Source organism: Ostrinia furnacalis, unplaced genomic scaffold (genome assembly GCF_004193835.3).
Source record: "Ostrinia furnacalis isolate ACB-3 unplaced genomic scaffold, ASM419383v2 OfSCF1409, whole genome shotgun sequence".
NCBI lineage: Eukaryota > Metazoa > Arthropoda > Insecta > Lepidoptera > Crambidae > Ostrinia > Ostrinia furnacalis.
In genome coordinates this window covers 873998-893891 of record NW_021131648.1, presented here as the reverse complement: position 1 = coordinate 893891, position 19894 = coordinate 873998, and the positions used below count along the sequence as shown (strand labels likewise).

At 37.7% G+C, this 19894-nt stretch overlaps 1 protein-coding gene across 9 annotated transcripts in view; it reads right to left on the bottom strand.

Annotated features, from left to right (window-relative positions):
• Positions 1-1946: 1946 nt before the first annotated feature.
• Positions 1947-19894, bottom strand: part of tmod (tropomodulin) — a 111358-nt gene continuing 93410 nt past the window's right edge. For 5 of the 9 annotated variants that reach the window (XM_028304214.1, XM_028304212.1, XM_028304215.1 and 2 more), the window contains exons 5-12: positions 18221-18336; positions 16496-16600; positions 14981-15109; positions 13770-13892; positions 11329-11476; positions 8900-9293; positions 6861-6916; positions 1947-4271 (exon numbers count right to left, since the gene is read on the bottom strand). In XM_028304214.1, the coding sequence (XP_028160015.1) occupies positions 6874-6916; positions 8900-9293; positions 11329-11476; positions 13770-13892; positions 14981-15109; positions 16496-16600; positions 18221-18336 (1058 nt within the window). In that variant the 3' untranslated portion in view covers positions 1947-4271; positions 6861-6873. Of the gene's footprint in view, positions 4272-6860; positions 6917-7564; positions 7620-8390; positions 8474-8899; positions 9294-11328; positions 11477-13769; positions 13893-14980; positions 15110-16495; positions 16601-18220; positions 18337-19894 lie in introns of all 9 variants that reach the window. The other 4 variants (XM_028304220.1, XM_028304213.1, XM_028304219.1 and 1 more) reach the window with 4 other exon arrangements.

Here is a 19894-nt window from a genome sequence, read left to right as displayed (position 1 = left end):
GAATTTTATGGAATTGGGAAAGAAGTACCGAGTTTGAAGCGTTCATGAGCAGACATTGCAGTTGAATATTCAAGTTCTGAATTTGATTATTGATGAATAATAAAATAAATCCTACTAGCTCAATTGATGGTTTCATTTAATTTATTTAAACCAAGTTACCTATAATAATATTTTTTCGTTAATTTATGAAAATATCAAATTAGCCCGTAATCCTGAATCATGATACATAAAGTTAGCCTATTAATTTAACACAGGTACGACTGCACTCAGTGTTGCACTATCAAATGCAATTGACGCGCCTCTATGCCAGGGTTTTTATGTTCCTGGTCAGGCTATACTTATGAAACTACATAAAAGTCGCAATGATTACAACAAGGTGTGGAAATTATCCTCAACTCTAGATTCGTTTTACAGCAACATTGTGTTTATAATATTGTTTTTGTAAGCTTTTGTCGTTAATTTAGTCGTTAGTGTTAGATATTATTATTGTAATTATGCTAAAATAAAATAGGCGTAACGTTTTTGTTGCTACAATTGATTAATGTTAATCGCTTTTGATTGAAGTACTTATTTTGGTTGTTTAATAAATGATTCCAATTAATTCAATAACTAAGCATTGCACACTACGAAAACAATAATTTAAAAACAAGTATCTATTGTGCCTGTTATCAAAGTTGTATTTATATATTTTGCAGTGATCTGACACGATATTAATGCAGTGTGTTGTGTATTATAAGTTAATATGATTTTAATTTTACCAGTGGCAATACTTACAAAAATTGTAATAAAACATTTATGTTAATATTTAAATCACGGATATCTACGATAGTTCATGTTATACGAAAGTGTAAATCTAGATAAAAATTTTTTGCTCATTTATAAATGCTTGTATAGATGTTATAATATCATGAATTTGCTATTATATTGATATTATTAAATTGGATTTATCAAAGTACAGTCGACCACACAGCACATCAAACTATTGTTGCAAATTGGTCTTTATTAAAACCACATGGGATATAAAGCCCGGCTGTGAGCACGTAGAATTTTGTCTATGTGCTCACAGCCGGGTAAGGATGGGTAGCTTGGGGTCATTGGACTAAATTTTACGTGCTCACAGACCGGGCTTTACATAGGACCCTACATGTATGTAATCTTGATGTGCCGTGTTTTGCCGTACTGACATTTATCTCATTAGTTTGAAATGTGATTTCACGTTTTATTTTAAATTTATTATCGTTGTTTGGTTGTAAAATAAATTTTATAATTTTAATTTCATTTTCATTTTTCCATTCAGTTTCATAGTTTTATCGAAAATTGTCTTCCATGATATGACAATAATATCTAATAATTAATTTAGAAAACTATGCGTAATGCTAATAAGTAGTTTCTTTTTGTGGTGCAACATTTTGGAAGTGATTTTCTACAACTTCTAAGTACGTCACTCCGTACATGGTACTACGCCTCACTTTTTATGTGGCTCATTGTATGCCAATAACAAATAGAAACCAACTTTTGTAACAATAAAAAACAGCTTGTATGGATATTATCTCAAACATCTTATAACAAAACTACTGGAAATTTTTGTGGCAAAAAATTGTTACGACTAAAGGCTAAAGGTTATTACGACTGTTTATTATTAGGCACTAAATAAACAGAACTCTTAAGAACCTATTCCATTGTTGTTTTCTATTTACCTACAAGATGTAGCTCTACAAAAAGTTACTTTGGTGTGAATGCACTATAAGAAATACATTAGAATGTTATCGAATTCACATATCCAGCAAAAATAAAGTTGTGTGCTTGAATTGTCCGTTTTATTTCAAACTTTTGCCCGCGTCTTCATTAGGTACACTTCTACTGATATTTTCAAAATCGGTTTATTAATTCTAGAGATTACACGCAAATAGAATAAATGAAAATCGGTAGCGTTTCGTTTATGTACTTTATTTATTTTTTACATTTGTCACAAACTACAGAACTGCGACTCTACTAGTCAAGGTTTTCGTTGGACCAAAATGCTCCTGAACCGAATATCAACATAAATAAATCTATTATTAAGATAAAATTATATAATTTAAATTTAATTTCGTAAATCTTCACGATAAACGAATATTACATTAAAAAAACTAAAATCATATACAAATAATCTCTCTTATTGAAACTACAGACGAAAAAAAAATCGAAGCAGTATTTTTTAAATGGAAAAACATGATGTTTTATCACAATGTTATGGACACTTACTTCCCCCAGTAGATTCACTATCAAATATACATAAAGTTACATTTAAAGATAAGCAAATATATTTTTTTACTTTCAAGAAAGCAAGAGGTTGCGTTGCTCCTCAGTGTGACTGGATGCAAATGCGCTGAAGCTAGGCACAAATACAACCGCGTCTCAAACCTGGTGCTTTATTGAAAATTTAAAGTTAACGTTACTACTCCATTGACGCAGAACATTACTTCCTTGTTTCTGTCTTGAAATCAAGATTTTGATTCAGTATACATAAATCGATTTCTAATTGTTTCGCGAATAAAGGTGTATTCGCATTACGTGAGGAGGCGTGGCCTGTGTGTGCCACGTTTGAACATGACAGGCCGACGCTTGCGCATGTCGCTACTGTATCATTCAAAATGTTCGTATACACCACGCCATGCAGCAATATAAATACACCTTTACCCAACAGAGACATAAGCGTAAAGTTTTTAAAAACTACAACCAAATATTTGAATAAATAAATAGAGCAAATAAAAACACGAAAACTAAAGAAGCATGTTTTGCATTAATGGAATGTGCACATTTATAAAATATATTACAAATTATGAGTAAAATTAATACGATTTCATTAGCACACTAGAATAAAAATTAATATTAAAAAACGTTCAGTCTCCAACCAACCTCGACAAGAATTGAACAATACATTAATTCCACGATCAATTTAGTTCACTATGTGAAAAGTTCAAAGTAATTTATGTCAAAATGACGTCATTGCCTTCGAAAAAAATAATGGTGGTCCTGCCACCAATAGCCATAACTTTCATTTATGTTTTTGTGTATAAAATTCCAATTCTTGTCTTCACACAGACCCACACTTAGCAAACACACATACACTCTGTGCCTAGGTATTTGTGATGGTGTAATAAAACATCGCATAAAATGCTGAATATAAAATTTGCCACAAATGCATTGATAATTTTGTAATACAAAATTCGAATAAGATATAATAATTGTACTTATTTAGAAACATTTTGCAGTTCGAGTCAATATAAACTTGATACATGTCGCATCTAATGGTACTTTACAAAAGCTAAACTGTATAAAATTTGAGCTTACATTTTTCGTTGGTGTGCTGCAAACTTACAAAATTGTCCAGGTTACATAAGCCTTACCAGCTTCTAAAGGTAGCACATTAAGCTAATATAAACGTTACACCTATGTAAGGAAGTTTAAAATTAGCAATAACATTTCTAATCTGTATGACTTCGCAAATGTTGGTAAAATGTTGCGACATTTGTAATTTCTCTTAATTTTAATTACGTTGATGGTTGTAGGGAGCATAATACAGTAGAGTGCTAGATATAAAAAAATTAACGAAGGCAATACAGATTAGAAACATTACAAAAATACGAACGGCCAGTCTCATAAAGGTACAACGAGACTAATATGATCCTTACAAATCTTGCCATCGAAGTAAATGTTTATGCTGTGGTCAATTCGTCGTAGATTTTAGAAATTATTTCACGGTCTTATCTTAAATGGACTCTAGCAACCATAGTGACAGATCTCGGAGATTAAAATTTCTAGTTGGAATAATTTATGGAGTAACTACGTGTCATATTGATAATAGAAACTCACAAAATGATTGGTTAATAAAACTCAGTTACCATTAGATCATCTAGCTAGGTGTTTAGATCATCGCGCATAAGCGCGAGTGTACACCTCCTTTCCATTGAAAAGGCATAACAAGTCAAGTCGCTATTATTTTAAGCCAAATGTGGTTTAAAATATGGTGGCAATGCCCGGTTTAAGTCTCGTTTTCATCGTTTTAAATCAATAAAGTTCCAAATACAGTGGAAATATCTGTTTTAAGGCAATAAGGTAGCAATATAGTTTTTAAGGCAACATTAGTCCCGTTTGTACCTTACAGAGCTTGACTAGGGCTCTCAAGCGGCACATTACACGATCACAAACGCCAGGCGCGGCCTAAGGGATCCAGCCCACGACGTAGCTGCGGCTTCGCGTGAACTGCGTCAAGCGCCGGACGCGACCGCCTGCGGGAAACACGACTGTGTTACAAGATGCATAGGGATGGTATTTGGATAACAAGTAAAGTCAATTTTACCAGCCCGTGATGTTCACCTATAGTCTGGTCTGTGAGCACGTAGAGTTTTGTCCAATGACCCCAAGCTACCCATCCTTATCGCTCGCGCGTAATTATGTTGCTATCGCGCTCGCACACTCACTGCGGGCGCCCGTCGCACAGTCGCGACAGCAATATAATTACGCGCGAGCGATAAGGATGGGTAGCTAGGGGTCATTGGACAAAATTCTACGTGCTCACAGACCGGGCTTTACATAGCTCAAAACTTCTATAAGTTGCGTTCATACATTTTCATTGTTGAAGCCACAGCAGATAAACGGAACTCTATCTAAAAGGTTAAGATTATTCCAAAACTGTTTTGGTTTTTTATAAGTACCTACTTAATCAAGATAGTGCTCAATCGATCATTCGATTGATGATATTGGTTATCGAGTTGGTATATCAATTTCAACAGAGGCACAATTGTCATTGACTTTACTTGTAAAATTGGCTCATTACTTATAATACAATAAAAAATATAAACACATAATTATCTTTGTTTAGAATAGCTACAAAACTTAAATTCGCACTGCAAATTGTCAAAAACTCATTAATACACTCTATACAATATTATTGAAGCAAATAAGCAGTTTATACACAATAAAGCGACTAAAACATTACATTATTGAAAGTTACGCCTAAATCCCTAAAAAATTTAACAAAAAATACAGTAAAAAAAAAACAAAACAAAGAAGATTTAAAAGAAGACACTATTGACAAAGAAAAAGAGTATTTTTTATGAAAACATATTAAATAATAGCGATATTAAAACTAAAAGCGAAGATTAATGTTCTGCGAAGCTGAAATGGAAATATTAATGATTTGTTAATCTGTTCTCATTCCTGAAAAAATATTAGAAATAGATTTCTGGTAAAGAGAAGTGTAGTGCCTAGTTAAAGTTTATGCACATCCAACAGCACATCACTCGTAAAGATTGTTAGTGTGCTGAGTGCGAGTTTACATTAAACGATATAGCTAGCGACTGCGTAAAAAAATGACATTAAGGCTGAGTTGCACCATCTTATTTTGACATTAACAAACGTCAAAAATCTGTCAAACTCCATACTAAAAGCACCGTTTATTGTTAAAGTTACGGTCAAAGTAAGTTGGTGCAACTCAGCCTAAATGTATAATAGATTGTACAGCGTCCCTAGCCGATATTTTCAAGAACTAAAAACTTCTCAGATTTTTTGACGCACTCGCTAGCGATGATGTTTAATGTAAACTCGCACTAAGCACACAGATCGTCCTTATTTTGATTGAAATAAGAGCGACTTTAGCAGTGCAGCAGTTACGTTGATGTAATGTCGAATGTGCATAAAAGTGCAGTGGGTAATCGCAATATGCAGGACTTATTTATAGCCTGACCGGGAACATAAAAACCCTGGCATAGAGGCGCCTCAATTGCATTTGATAGTGCAACACTGAGTACAGTCGTACCTGTGTTAAATTAATAGGCTAACTTTATGTATCAGGATTCAGGATTACGGGCTAATTTAATATTTTCATAAATTAACGAAAACATATTATTATAGGTAACCTGGTTTAAATAAATTAAATGAAACCATCAATCGAGCTAGTAGGATTTATTTTATTATTCATCAATAATCAAATTCAGAACTTGAATATTCAACTGCAATGTCTGCTCATGAACGCTTCAAACTCGGTACTTCTTTCCCAATTCCATAAAATTCAACACTTAGAAAGTGACAAAAAACTTTAAAATAGGTAGTTGAAACAAACCACAGCTAATTTTCATAGTGGACTGTACTATACGATAAACATGTCAGTCAATTTGACAACCTTTGTTGGAAACATTATTCAATGAAAATATTGTCCGAACCCTTGGTATTTCTCTTCGACAAATACTTTAACACATAGTGAACCATTTTTCTTTCACGACTATAAAAAGATTTTAGCAATTTCATTCACAAAATCAATTGCGCACATTTAAAATAAAGTTTGTTTACACTTTGACAGCAATAGACTGACATGCAATGTGACATGTCAATGAAGTTTTTAGTTATTGTTGCCATTAAAAGAAATTAGTACCATTAGATTTCCGCAACATGGCGAGGGTTTTTATGTTCCTGGTCGGGCTATACAATGGATGAACACAGTGGGTCATAAAGCATGCATGTTATGCAAAAACAAAGTTTCTATACAATATAGGATTAAAATTATTTAGAACTTTGCAGCTGCAGAAATTGTTAGGTAGAAATTGCATTTTGTAAATATCTTTTTTAATATTTTTAACAAAAATTAATTAAGAACAAAAACAAATTCTATATTTTTCAATTCTTCGGTTACTAAAAAAAAACTGAATGCCAATTAGAACGAAACTATGAAGCAAACATGACCAATTTTCTAGCATTAATCGAGCCAATGGTGTCGAAAAGATGTCAAATCGATTATGAATTTTGAATGCGTTCTTCTAAGACTAAATGAGCCAATTATGTCAAATCGATTGTGAATTTTGAATGATCGATATGTCACTTACCACTCACAATAGTTCAGGGCTCTAAGCGTTGTTCTGGCTCCGGCGCTGCTGGCGTACTGCAATGCACACACACCGAAAAACGTCAAGGGATTGTATACATACAACGAGAATCACTGATATTCACTATATGGAATGTTATAAGAAATGCTGGCTGAAGGCCAAAAAATGCTGAACTGTTTGTTCGATTTCAAATTATTCTTACAACAGTCGTGGTACATTTCTCGATAGTTTGATCTAGAATTGAATTTTGTTCAAATAATTGTGAATATCAGTCAAATTTCAGGTAAAATAGGGTAAAATCAAACATTTCATAAAGGTTCAAAACTTAACATTTAACAAATCACATAACGATCAAAAATGAAAATCATGCTTAATTATTTAACGGTCACATCAGTGGTTTTTTAGTTCAAACGCTCATTCCTTGCATTAATGTTAGTATCACTCGGACATGCTTTAGTTAATCGTTTTTTGGTAGAATTATTTTACTCAGTTGGAGCACTGGGCATAAATGCACACTTAGGTATCACAAACAGTATCTATCCTGTCACAATTGGGACCCATTAATAGTCGAACGCTCTCTAAGCTGTGGTTAAGAAGCCTTCGCTGTAAAAATAACGTTATTTTCCGCAAAAAAACTAATAGCAAAATAACGCAACGGCCATCATATTACAGCACTGCGTTACAAAATAAAACTGGGTCGTTACCGATAACTGTGGCCGATTCTACATATTATCATTCGGTTCTACGCTCCCCTCTCGGCTAAAAATTAAATTGTTAACGGTTAAAATATATAATTACACATCAAAACATTAGTTTTTGTTGAGTACGACAAGAATTTTGTTGTAAGAATGAGAGCAGATTTCATAGACAAGAATTTGACAGAATTATTCGAAGATAGAATAGATTGTAAAACGTGTTACCAAAGTCTAAAAAACACGTCGCTTTAATTTTGTTTCTTTTTTTATTTTTATTGGTGCAGTTTTATGTAAATTTCAAAATTTATAAAATTGAGTTTCAGTCTAAACTAATTAAAAAAAATACATCTGCAAACGTAACTAGGTTAACTTAAAAATTTTAGAGCTTGAGATATACTAAAAGGCCATATTAAGGTTTATTATAAAAAATATAGGAAAAGGATTTAAAAAAATCCAAATTGATAGATTTCAGAGAAGCAAGGGTAGCTAATGAAAAGCCAGAAAATTGAGATTTCATATGATTCTAAAGAAATCGGGAATCTAAGAGGAATGGGGCATAGCTGTAGCTTGTTCCAAATTGACAAAATGTACAAAATTGCCTTTATTTACCAATTAAAAGCGAATAATTCTGACTGATGATTTATTTCATTATTGATCAAATTATTATTTTACGAATAGGGAACAAGCTAATAAATAATTCTAGTTACGTTCACAGACTATAGAAAATAAAACTGCACCGTTAGTCAGTCTGCCACTCAAAATATCACTAACAATATAAGCTTTTCAAGCGAAGTGTTGTTAGGGCTGTGCTAAAATGCGCCCAGTGGGGCCTGACCTTTACAGTCTATTGGCTACGCGCGCCCTTTTGCAGGTTGTTAAAGAATCTGAACTGTAGTCGCAGCGTTAGGTCTTTCCGTACTGTAATTGAACAACACAATACTGTGACTATACACAAACACACGTGTTGCACCGGACCTGTGTATGCTCGAACACAGTTTTGGGAGAGATAGCATTTTTAGGTAAACTGTCTATCAAGTAGTTTGCGTGTTTTTATGTGTAAAAACTTTGAAAACAAACTTATGATTGGTGATAACTATTTATGTTGTAATGTTTAGATTACAATATGAGATGACGCTTTTTGGGACTACTGCCTCTAGATGCGTCATTGTGAATAATTACGTCATTCGTTGAAAACGTAAAACGCATTACATGTAAATTGTTTGTTACGCGATATTGCTCCATAAATACTATCTCCCACAAAACAATATTCAAGCGGTGTGTAAACACTAAAACTACAAGTATTGGGGGCACGCGTGGCGTGTGAGTGGCGTGGCGGCTACTCACGAGTGCGGGTTGGGGCTATAGTCCGGCCGCTGGGCCAGCACGATCGAGTCATCTATCCTCGCCACCTCTGGGTTCTCCAGAGGCTTCTCACTCGGCACACTCTCTACTGGTCTATCAGACACGGCATCTGAAACTGGCGTCTCCGCCGGCTTTTCGACGTCAATCGGTATCTGTCTCTCTCCGTTCGGTATTTCGGCTTCCTTAGCCGGTACGAGCACTGACCCTTCGACAGTTTCCGTGATCACAGGTTTCGGTTCGTCTTTGGTGGGCGTGACGGCTTCGGCGCTGGGAGGGGTCATGTTGAAAAAATCTCCGCTGATGCCGACGGCGGGCGGGCGGCCGCGCGGCAGCCGCAAGCTAAGCGACGCGCTAGCCCGCTTTTGGACTCGACAATCTGACACATTTCAATTATCCCGATTGATGTCTCTGTTATATCTCTGAATGACTCTGGCTTAGATTAACTCGTTTAGCAGCCGTTCTTGTGTTTCACACGTTTGCAGTGGCATCTCTGAAACGGCCTCGCGCGGTGTGTCGTTAATCCAAGCCGTCTAGTGGGCGTTAATAAGCGAGGATGTTCCAACCAAATGGCCCGATGCGTTATAGATGCACGTGAGGGCGCGGACATGTTTCGATATACTACGCTCTGTGTATACGTAATTTTGGGACAAACATTTGAGGCATAAACTGGACAAATTTTCTTGAAAACGCGACTTTTTTATTAAGATGACGCATTTCGGGACATTCATCTCAAAATGCGTCATCTTAGGTCATCAAATTCAACTTCTCGCGGAAACTTAATAAGTGTTAGATTATATTCGTATACCCAGCGCGCAGTCTCCAAGTGGTATGGGGTGAACAAAGTGTTTACTATCGAGCTGCGTGGAGGCGCGGCGCGGCGCGGCGACGCGCGGACTGCACACCTGCGCCATACTTCACTTATAGCAGCGGTACGTGGAACGGTAAGTCGAGACTAAGGCAGTATTCTACGCGTTTAACCTTTGAAGTGCCTAGGCATTGCCCTGTAGACTTCCCTGAATGTCTGTGTCACGGTACCTTTGATAAATTTTATAGTGCGTGAAGGTGCCAAAATCCAGACATTTTTAGCACATTTTAAGGACTCATCTACTGTCAAGTTCAACAAACAAGAGCCACTAATATGTGAGCAATATTTGGCATTGCAAAGATTAACGATCCTTTTAGCATGACTTTATAGCACGCTACATTTAACGCTTCAATAAAATTATAGTCGCCGAAAAAAAGTTACTTTGATAGTCTAATATTAATTACAAAAAAATACAGCAAGTTCAATGCAAAAGTAACCTACGGGTTGTCTAATTTGACAAAACTGAAACCAAATAGTCTCGGCTTACAGAACTTAAAAATAATAACTATATTTGATGTGCGCGAAGTAATATACACAGTGATGTCGTAGTGCCAGATGACGTCATGAAAGCTCCTCAATGTGTGTACAAACATGATCTTGAGATATGATTTTAAGCTTATACTGACATACATGTATGTAAGAATATAATAAAAAAATACATGATTGAATCTTTGAGCAATAAACATAAATCGCTAAAAGATTCAACATACAATAATAAATGGTCCCTTAACAAATTCATAAAATACTAAAAAATATACATAGAATAATGTATTAAGAGGCCATAGTACACAAAGAAAATTACAAAAAAATGTAAAATATAAAATAATGTCAGTCTTATCACATTAAATTAAATATTCTAATATTAAACAACCAAGTAAAAATAACTACTAGTATCATCTACGCGTGGTCCCATTGACACCCATTTTCCACTATCGCATGAAAAATATTTCCCGGTATTTCAAAAATACAAAAAGAAATCATCACAATTTCACTTCAGTTCAAATATGAATCATTCGTTCCATTCACACATCATCTTATCAATAAAACAAACATTTAGATATTATAAGTGAATCCTCTTTTTATATCAATCCTACTACCCACATATAACTTCAACTTTTCAATAGTACCCACCCTGATCATTAGTCTCTGTCCATTCATTCATTCATTATTCAAAAGCTTATTCATTCACTCTCTAACACTTTGTGAAACGAGCCTTATACTTATCTGAAAACGGGATTTTGTGTACGAATCGGCAACATGACATTTGAAATCATTTTTAAAATGATACTATACTCGAAGTGCAGGAGCGTGGGATTCTGTTCTGTTCCACCAGGGACGTGATCTATGGTCCCGCGCGTCAAGTTTATCATCATCATCATTTCAGCCACAGGACGTCCACTGCTGAACATAGGTCTCCCCAATGACTTCCATCGCACGGTTGGTAGCGGCCTGCATCCAGCGCCTTCCTGCTACCTTTATCAGGTCGTCGGTCCACCTTGTGGGTGGACGTCAAGTTGCCGACAGCCTACTACTCTACAACACTCACTTCTGTCGATGTTGCGCTGCAGATGGCTGGCAACGCGGTGGCGCGCGTCGCTGTACTCGAGGTGCAGGCCGAGGCGTAGGAGCGTGGGGTTCTGTTCCACCAGAGACGTGATCTCCATTTCGATCTTGTTGCCGAGCACTTGCGACCGCTGCGGGCGAAAATATACGGTTATTTTCTGCATTGAAATTGGCGTCTTATTCCACTATTCCCCGTTGACAATCCCCGTCAACGGGGATTAGTGAACAAAAAGTTCATTGATCCCCATTATAATAGGATTTTATTTTGATTTTATAAGTTCCAATTGGCGTTCAATTCCAGTTGACGGGGATTGTCAATAGGGAATAGTGGAATAAGCCGAAATTGGCGATTTCCGATGGGACAGAGACAAGAGACCGAGACAGAAGACTGCGACCGTTACTTGTCTCTGTTTCTGAATCGCCGCCTTTACGCTGCTAAATAGCATTTTTAGTATCCTCATACTGTAATTTGCTTGTCCAGTGCTAAAATAAGATGCAGCACATGAAACTGTCTCAGTCAGCCTCTAATTTTAAACTTTACAAAGCAGTAACACCACAGTTGCAATGAGGTTGAAAATCCACCAAACCGTGCAAGTCATTTTCATGCTGAAATCAAACAACCTTACTAATAATTTTCAACCCTAACACCCTGTCTTAAAGTCCAAAATCAACCATCGTACCTGGTTGGAGGCGCGGAACTCCTCGACGCTGGTGGTGGGCAGCAGCGCGCGCATATTTTGAACCATATTGTCACGCCATACTGTCTAAATTCAAATATCCTACCTGGTTGGAGGCGTGGAACTTGTCATTCTGCCATAAGGTCAAATGTAACATCTCCAACAAGCAATTTTGAACCCTATTCCCTTTGTCTTAAAGTCCATAATCAACCGTCTTACATGGTTGGAGGCGCGTAACTTGTCATTCTATCATAAGGTCAAATGTAACATCCCCAACAAGCAATTTTAAACCCTATCACCTTGTCTTAAGGTCCATAATCGCACCTGGTTGGAGGCGCGGAACTCCTCGACGCTGGTGGCGGGCAGCAGCGCGCGCACGAGCGCCACGACGCCGCCCGGGCTGATGAAGTTCGTCTCCACGTTCACCACGCGAACCATTACAAGCCAATTTGAACCCTATCACCTTACATTAAAGTCCAAAATCAACCACCGTACCTGGTTGGAGGCGCGGTACTCCTCGACGCTGATGTTAGGCAGCAGCGCGCACGCATTTTGAACCATATTGCCACGCTATACAGTTCAATCCAATATCAAACAACAAACTTGCATCACATACCTGGTTGGAGGCGCGGAACTTATCACCAGAGTAGATACAAATGAGTAGGTTATCTTCATAGAAACGCACTGATCAACCACTACTGGCTCCCCGATAATCCACGCAAAATTTTGTCAGTGTGTGCGTGCGCGCTCACATACACACCGTGCTCGGTGCGTTTCTATGAAGATAACCTACTCATTTGTATTTACTCTGTTATCACTCTGTCATAAGGTCCAAAATCAAACGTTCCCAGCGAGCCATTTTGAAACTCAACACCTTGTCATAAGGTACAAAATAAAACATTTCCAACAAGTCATTTTGAACCCTATCTCCGTGCTAAAAATCAAACATTCCCAACAAGCCATTTTGAACCCTATTCCCTTTGTCTTAAAGTCCATAATCAACCGTCTTACATGGTTGGAGGCGCGGAACTTGTCACTCAGTGATAAGGTCAAAATGAAACATCCCTAACAAGCCATTTTAAACCCTATTCCCTTGCCCTAAAGTCCATAATCCCACCTGGTTGGAGGCGCGGAACTCCTCGACGCTGGTGGCGGGCAGCAGCGCGCGCACGAGCGCCACGACGCCGCCCGGGCTGATGAAGTTCGTCTCCACGTTCACCACGCGAACCATTACAAGCCAATTTGAACCCTATCACCTTACATTAAAGTCCAAAATCAACCGTCTTACATGGTTGGAGGTGCGGAACTCCTCGACGCTGACACGCTGTGACAGACTTAGGTAAGATGGTGGTAGCTAGCCAGGCGGACTTAAAACAAGCCCTACCACCAACCAAACCGAACAGAAAAATCTGCCCCCACTGGGAATCGAACCCGGGACCTCTGCGTCTGAAGCAGGTGGTCTTACCACAAGACCACAGAGGCAGTTGTTTGCAATGAGAGCTGTCGTGTTTATACTTAACAGTTGGCACCCCTGGCGATTGACAGGACCTTACTCTACAGTGGCGCCATCTTGATGAGTGCAAATGCGATAGTCCTCCTACCACTTTAGCGCTCACAAGCTGGCGCCACTGTCTTCGCTACTAGCAAGTGACAGGACCTTACTCTACAGTGGCGCTAACTGGTGAGCGCTAAAACGATAGCCCTCATTATGAACTCTATCGCCTTGTATTAAAGTCCATAATCGTACCTGGTTGGAGGCGCGGAACTCCTCGACGCTGGTGGTGGGCAGCAGCGCGCGCACGAGCGCCACGACGCCGCCCGGGCTGATGAAGTTCGTCTCCACGTTCACCACGCGAAGCGTGCTGTTCACCTGCAAGGGATAATGACTCTTATGGGTAGGTAATAAGGTATAGTTCAGTTTGCATAGTGCGAAGAATCTGCGGTATATTTTCTTAAACACATTTAAAGAAATAACGTGTTTAACAACTACGCTATAAAGTGCAATTCAGTTTGCTGTGCTGCGAAACTACCGATATAGTATCCTATGCAAATTTAAAGAAGGAACGTGTACCACCACTGCGTAATAATTGCAATTTAGTTAAGAGCCAATATTCTTGTACAACATGCAGTCTCTTTTTATCGTGTAAGTTCCATCTTTTCGACACGACAGGGTTGTATTTTTGCGGAGCGGCAACTAACTGAAATGTATGAAATACGCATCCCGGAAAGAACAGCTGCGATACACATGCCAGTAAAAGGGAACAATCTGCATTGTGCAAGTAACTTAATACACTTACATGCAGTTTGCGTCTATGTATCCTACTAAAAAAAGTAAACAAATGGTGTGTGATTTACTTTCTTGAAGTCTCTTGACAGATACTGGCATGTGTATCGTCTCCTTTACATGCATCAGTCTGCCGATGTTAGACTCAAGTTCTACTTCGACCGCTGGGCTATTATGGTGACGGTGCTTCAGTCTTACCACAGAATAATAATAAGTACTACGTACAGAAGTTTTACTTCGCGAAGGTATTTAAAAAAATGTATGCTCAATGTCATTAACAATATGGTGTAATTTAGCCTGTCTCAAGAGTCAAGCACCATTTTGTTGACAAACGTCAGTGATCGGCACTGCGCCGAAGCTATAGGGCTGACTATACTTTACTGACTTCGGTAAAATGATGTGACGTGAGGTGCCAAACTGCGGAAAATGGCGGAGGAATTTTAACTACTTAAAAAAGTACATTCTGTGTTTTTATTATTATTTAGGCAGTTAAATACTGCACAGTATTTAGTACACCATTTTCTTTATTTTCTTCCATCATACACAAGAATACGCGTGCGTGAGTCAATGTTCGCTCGTATGTGAGGCCTTGTCGAATAGTATCCTGTAGGTGGGCCATCGTGCGTGTTTTGTTTTCGATGTAAACTCGCGGAGATGAACAGGCCTGGTCTTACCTGCAGTGCATCAGCCAGAAGCTGTGCGGTGCGGTCGTTGAGGCCGACGTTAACGAGCGACAGCACCTCGAGGTGTGTGTTCGTCTTCAGCGCTTCGAACAGCTTCTCGAACTTCTCGTCGCTTATGTTCTGGAAGGAATGGGAACGTTACAGCTGGGACATAGATGGTGAGACTGTGAGGCGACGTGACTGACGCAATGTGAACGTGACGCGAAATGGGGTCTGACGCAGAATGTGCACTACGCAAAATGTATTTATTCGAGGCATACAAATGCACACATTTCCGTAGTAATATTAAACAAATAAACTATTCAGCACTATTGTATACTATTGATACTAACAAAATCTACTAACACCAAAAATTTATTTCTGTATTGTCACACATGTTCTGATAAATAAAAATATCTTTATCTTTATCACTATCACTGTACAAATGTAAAGGCTGAATTATTTGTATAATATTAATACAGAAAAGTGCAAATTTTGCGAAGTGCCCATTCTGCGTCAGACCAGCGACATGACCATGACGCTTCTAAGGCTGAGTTGCACCATCTTACTTTAACTTTGACAAATGTCAAAAATCCGTCCAAACTCCATACAAAAACACCGGTTATTGTTCTTATACTAAGCTAAATATGCTTGTGTCACGAACACGAGTGGGCTCACCACAATAGTCGAGCGGCGAGTCCGATCCCTTCACCGTTCGGCTATCGTGGATTCAATTGATAAATGGACAATACCTACATGTAAATTATAAAAAAAAATATGTTCAGTATAATAGCAAACAAAATTAGAATGCTATTTGCTAACAATAACAACTAAATAATAAATACACAATAAATAAATATGACACCGAANTCTCGAATTCCGAGGTGAACTTACTATAATGACTGGACTATTAGCCAATCAAATGCCGCGTAATTTGCGAACAAACGGACGTGGTATTTAACGTGTTGTCTTGGCACGATGCGGCGACGCGCCGTCATTCAATTACAAGAGCGTCGCAGCTTTCGACGCAACGTCAACGTGTCGTGACATGTAACGTCAGTCACGTCGCGAGAACGAATGCAAATGCAAAACGGAAATATGCAGCTCATTTTATTTTATCCTGCGAGTGCCAGACTTTGTGCACGAATTGCGAGTTACGAAATCATTAACACTATCACAGAATCTTTGGTTGAGCAGAAAACGTCAAGTTAAATACTGTGGCATCGACTATCGCCAGCACATCTACAAAATGTCAGTTATTTCTGTAAATCATTTTGAGTCCTACGTCAAAAACACCACCCCACCAGTGGGTTGCACCATCCCACCTTAACTTTGACAAACGTCAAAAATCTGTCAAATTCCATACAAAAAAACACCGGTCATCGTTATAGTTACGGTCAAAGTTAGGTGGTGCAACTCAGCCTAAGGTAAATCTCCATTGGTGAATCTTTTTCACTGTGCTTGGTGCTCGAAAATGAGACTTATTACATTACGTGCAGTGAAATACAGTGAATAAATGTTTCTCACCTTAATATTATTCCAATTGAGATCAGTTAACTTCTGGTCATTCTCCTGCACCCTCTTCACCGTGTCGTCCGGGTCCGTGTCGTTGGGGGGGTCCATTGGGAAAACCTAGAAAGGCAGATAATAATCACATTTCAGTAAGTTTTCTTTTTATTCGGTTAATTTGCATGCACTAAAACTAAATTCACCATTCATTAAAAATTAACTAATAATTTAATCAACAAAAAAAAACAAGAACAAAATTTTAGAAACTGATAAAATATTAAAAAATGTAATAATTTAATCATGTCTCTCTCTGCCGTGACAATGCCATCAATGCCGCATCCATTTTCAATGCTTCGTGCATTCGTGTTCAAGTTTCTACACGCACTCGCAGGGAATGGTCCGCGCTGTGACTGTTTGGTTGGGTTTTTTAAGACTACCGTCTTTTATGAAATATTAGTTTAGTGATATTATTTCTTTGTTTTTAGCGAAGCTCGTGTCGCTTATAAAAAATGTATTAAAATATTAGTTTCTCAGTAAGTGAATCAATTGTATTCTTATGAGAAATAAAGTGTCTTTAACCATAATTTTGGTAATATCATAGGTGTGAAAGAAATCATAAAAAAAACTCATAAAACTAATTTATTTCTGTAATAGGCTTAAAAAAGCACTTTTACACGTCCCAGTATTAACCCTACCACTGCTTCAGGACAATAATTGGGCCAGTGCTGAGAAGAAGCAGCGCAAGAAACTCAGCCACTATTGTCAGCCTCTTTTTCAAAGGTTCACAGGCTTTCAAATGTACAAAGTCAAAATCATTTATTCATTCATCTTATTGCTTTGTTTTTTTTTTACGGGAAGCGCAAGACCTGTCGTTGTGGATGGTAACCTTAGGGTTCCACAACGACCGATCCCACCCTTTCCATCAGTGAACTGAAAGACGTCCACTGCTGGACAAATGCCTCTTCATTTCCACAAATAATTGTCTAACCGAGCATCTAGGTGCTTCCCGAAATCTTTGCCAGAACATCTGTACACTAAACCGAGTAGAAAACCTGGCACGGCTCAAGAACTTTCCTGTCCAAAAAGTCATTCCTTTCTATGAGCTATGCTTTGCCCACTGTCACTGATTATCATTGACTGTTTAGTTATATGGTCAAATAAGTATAATGTAAATGGCAATGCCAGATTTTGTATGGAAGGTGGCGTCTTTTTTTTTTTCGCGCGGCCATCGACCNGGCCATCGACCACACTTTGTTTTTTGATTACAAAATAGTGTAATAAACCAAACTTACTAGGACATGTATACCTCTAAACTCAGTCTGAACTGAGTTACGAGCATTAGAAGTTTGATGATTTTCATACTAGATTTGCTTTTTGCGCGCAAGTTTTGTAAGAAATTGCAACAAAATATTGCGCTATTTTTTTATTGCGCTGATCTGCTGCATACTGATGTCTGGAGCCTTTAATGGATGGTATTGTTTGTTTTCACATACAATGTCACTATTTTGTTGCAATTTCTTACAAAACTTGCGCGCAAAAAGCAAATCTAGTATGAAAATCATCAAACTTCTAATGCTCGTAACTCAGTTCAGACTGAGTTTAGAGGTATACATGTCCTAGTAAGTTTGGTTTATTACACTATTTTGTAATCAAAAAACAAAGTGTGGTCGATGGCCGCGCGAAAAAAAAAAAGACGCCAATTTCCGGCATTGTCTTTTAAAGTAAGTTTAAAAGACAAGTTACCTTTTGTTTGGTGGCCTTGGTGATGCCGTCCCAGCCGAGGCCGACGGGCTGGCCCTTGTTGAGCAGCGACGCGTGGTACTGGTCCTGGTTCATCATCGAGTGGAAGCCCAGGATGGCTGGAAAACGATAAAAAATTGTTTTAACGCGTTCTTGTAACGTTTACCTTAAAATTCACACCCTGTAGAAATTCTGTTCCACGGTCGCATTAGAAACAAGTAAAATAATAACGATGATATCAAAGTTTGTCCCAAATCACAATCGGGGGAAGATGACACGAAAATTCCTGCCTATCCCTATTCGGAAGTCTGTCGGGGACAGATGGGAATACCCTGTAGTTTTGAAGTTGTTACTATTCTAGTATTCTTTAAGATAATATGTATTTGTATTGCATGATCCACAAATAACAACCAAGTAATTGTTTAATTAAAGAAAGTAAAACTTTTATTGATTAAGCAGCCAACAATAAAATAAAAGTAAAATTGTTTGCAACTAACAACGATAAATACTTTTTTAATCCAGGAAGATATTTCTTCTGAATGATACATAATAACGAATTTTGTATTTAATTTCATTGGACGGAACGGATATAAGCAATTTAATTCAGTTCAACCAAATAATAATTCTAAATCACTTATCTAAAAAAAAACTTCATAAATGTACTTCAATTTATTGATTGCTGCAATAGATAAGAGCCACTGTGAATGAAATATTATTGAGGAAAATCACTGGCTGATTAACTGTGTTTTTGTACCTACTGATTGTCTACATAGAAATAAACGTGATACCATCTGTTTGTATTGGCATATACACTACGCAGGAAATGGAGCGAACAAAAGCGCGAATACGCACACCGAAGTATGGGCGACACACGGCGAAACGAACTGAAATGCATGTTTACACTGTCTCGATCAATTTCGCGTAACTGCGCTATACTAGGTAGGTACAATATGTGACTGACATTAATGTTCAGATCAGAAGAAGGGTTCCAAACAAAGTAAAGACTGACGCATCTCCCCATCTGTAAATGTCTTAACGAAGGGTTCTTTTGTCCCTTTTTGACGTGTGTCATACAACGCTTTGTCCCTTTTACTTGTGTGTCGTCATAGTTTTCTTTTTGTGCAACGTTTTACTTCAGCAAAACAAAACAAATGTTTACAGTCACAATAACCAACAAGAGCATTTTGGCCACCTGCCAGAGATTCATAAATACCCCAAAACAATAACTATTGTAGGGCATTCATAATCATACTAATTCACATGTTGAACACTAAACAACGCTTTTTTTATGGCACTAGGTTTGGGGTATTTGTTATTTTATTTCGAAGACAATGAAATGGTTACAAATGTTCATGTTCTTCATACTATATTCCTTTGCGGAATTTGAATCCAAAACCGCTATCTTTCGTCGTAGCACAACGTAGCTAAACGATTAAGATATTTAACCAAAATCGAATGTTTTCTTTGTACCGACACAGATTTTCCGAACTACTGACACAGACAGGTATTCTTCTACATTACTTTAGCTTTGAAACCGTGACCTATAAATAAGAGCCATTGTGTATGCATTTTACAGTGTCAATGTATTTCTTTGATGTCAGCGAATTACTCCGTAGCTATACGATTGTCACAGAAAAAGATCTGGGGCAAAAACAACAATAACAACCATCCACTTTG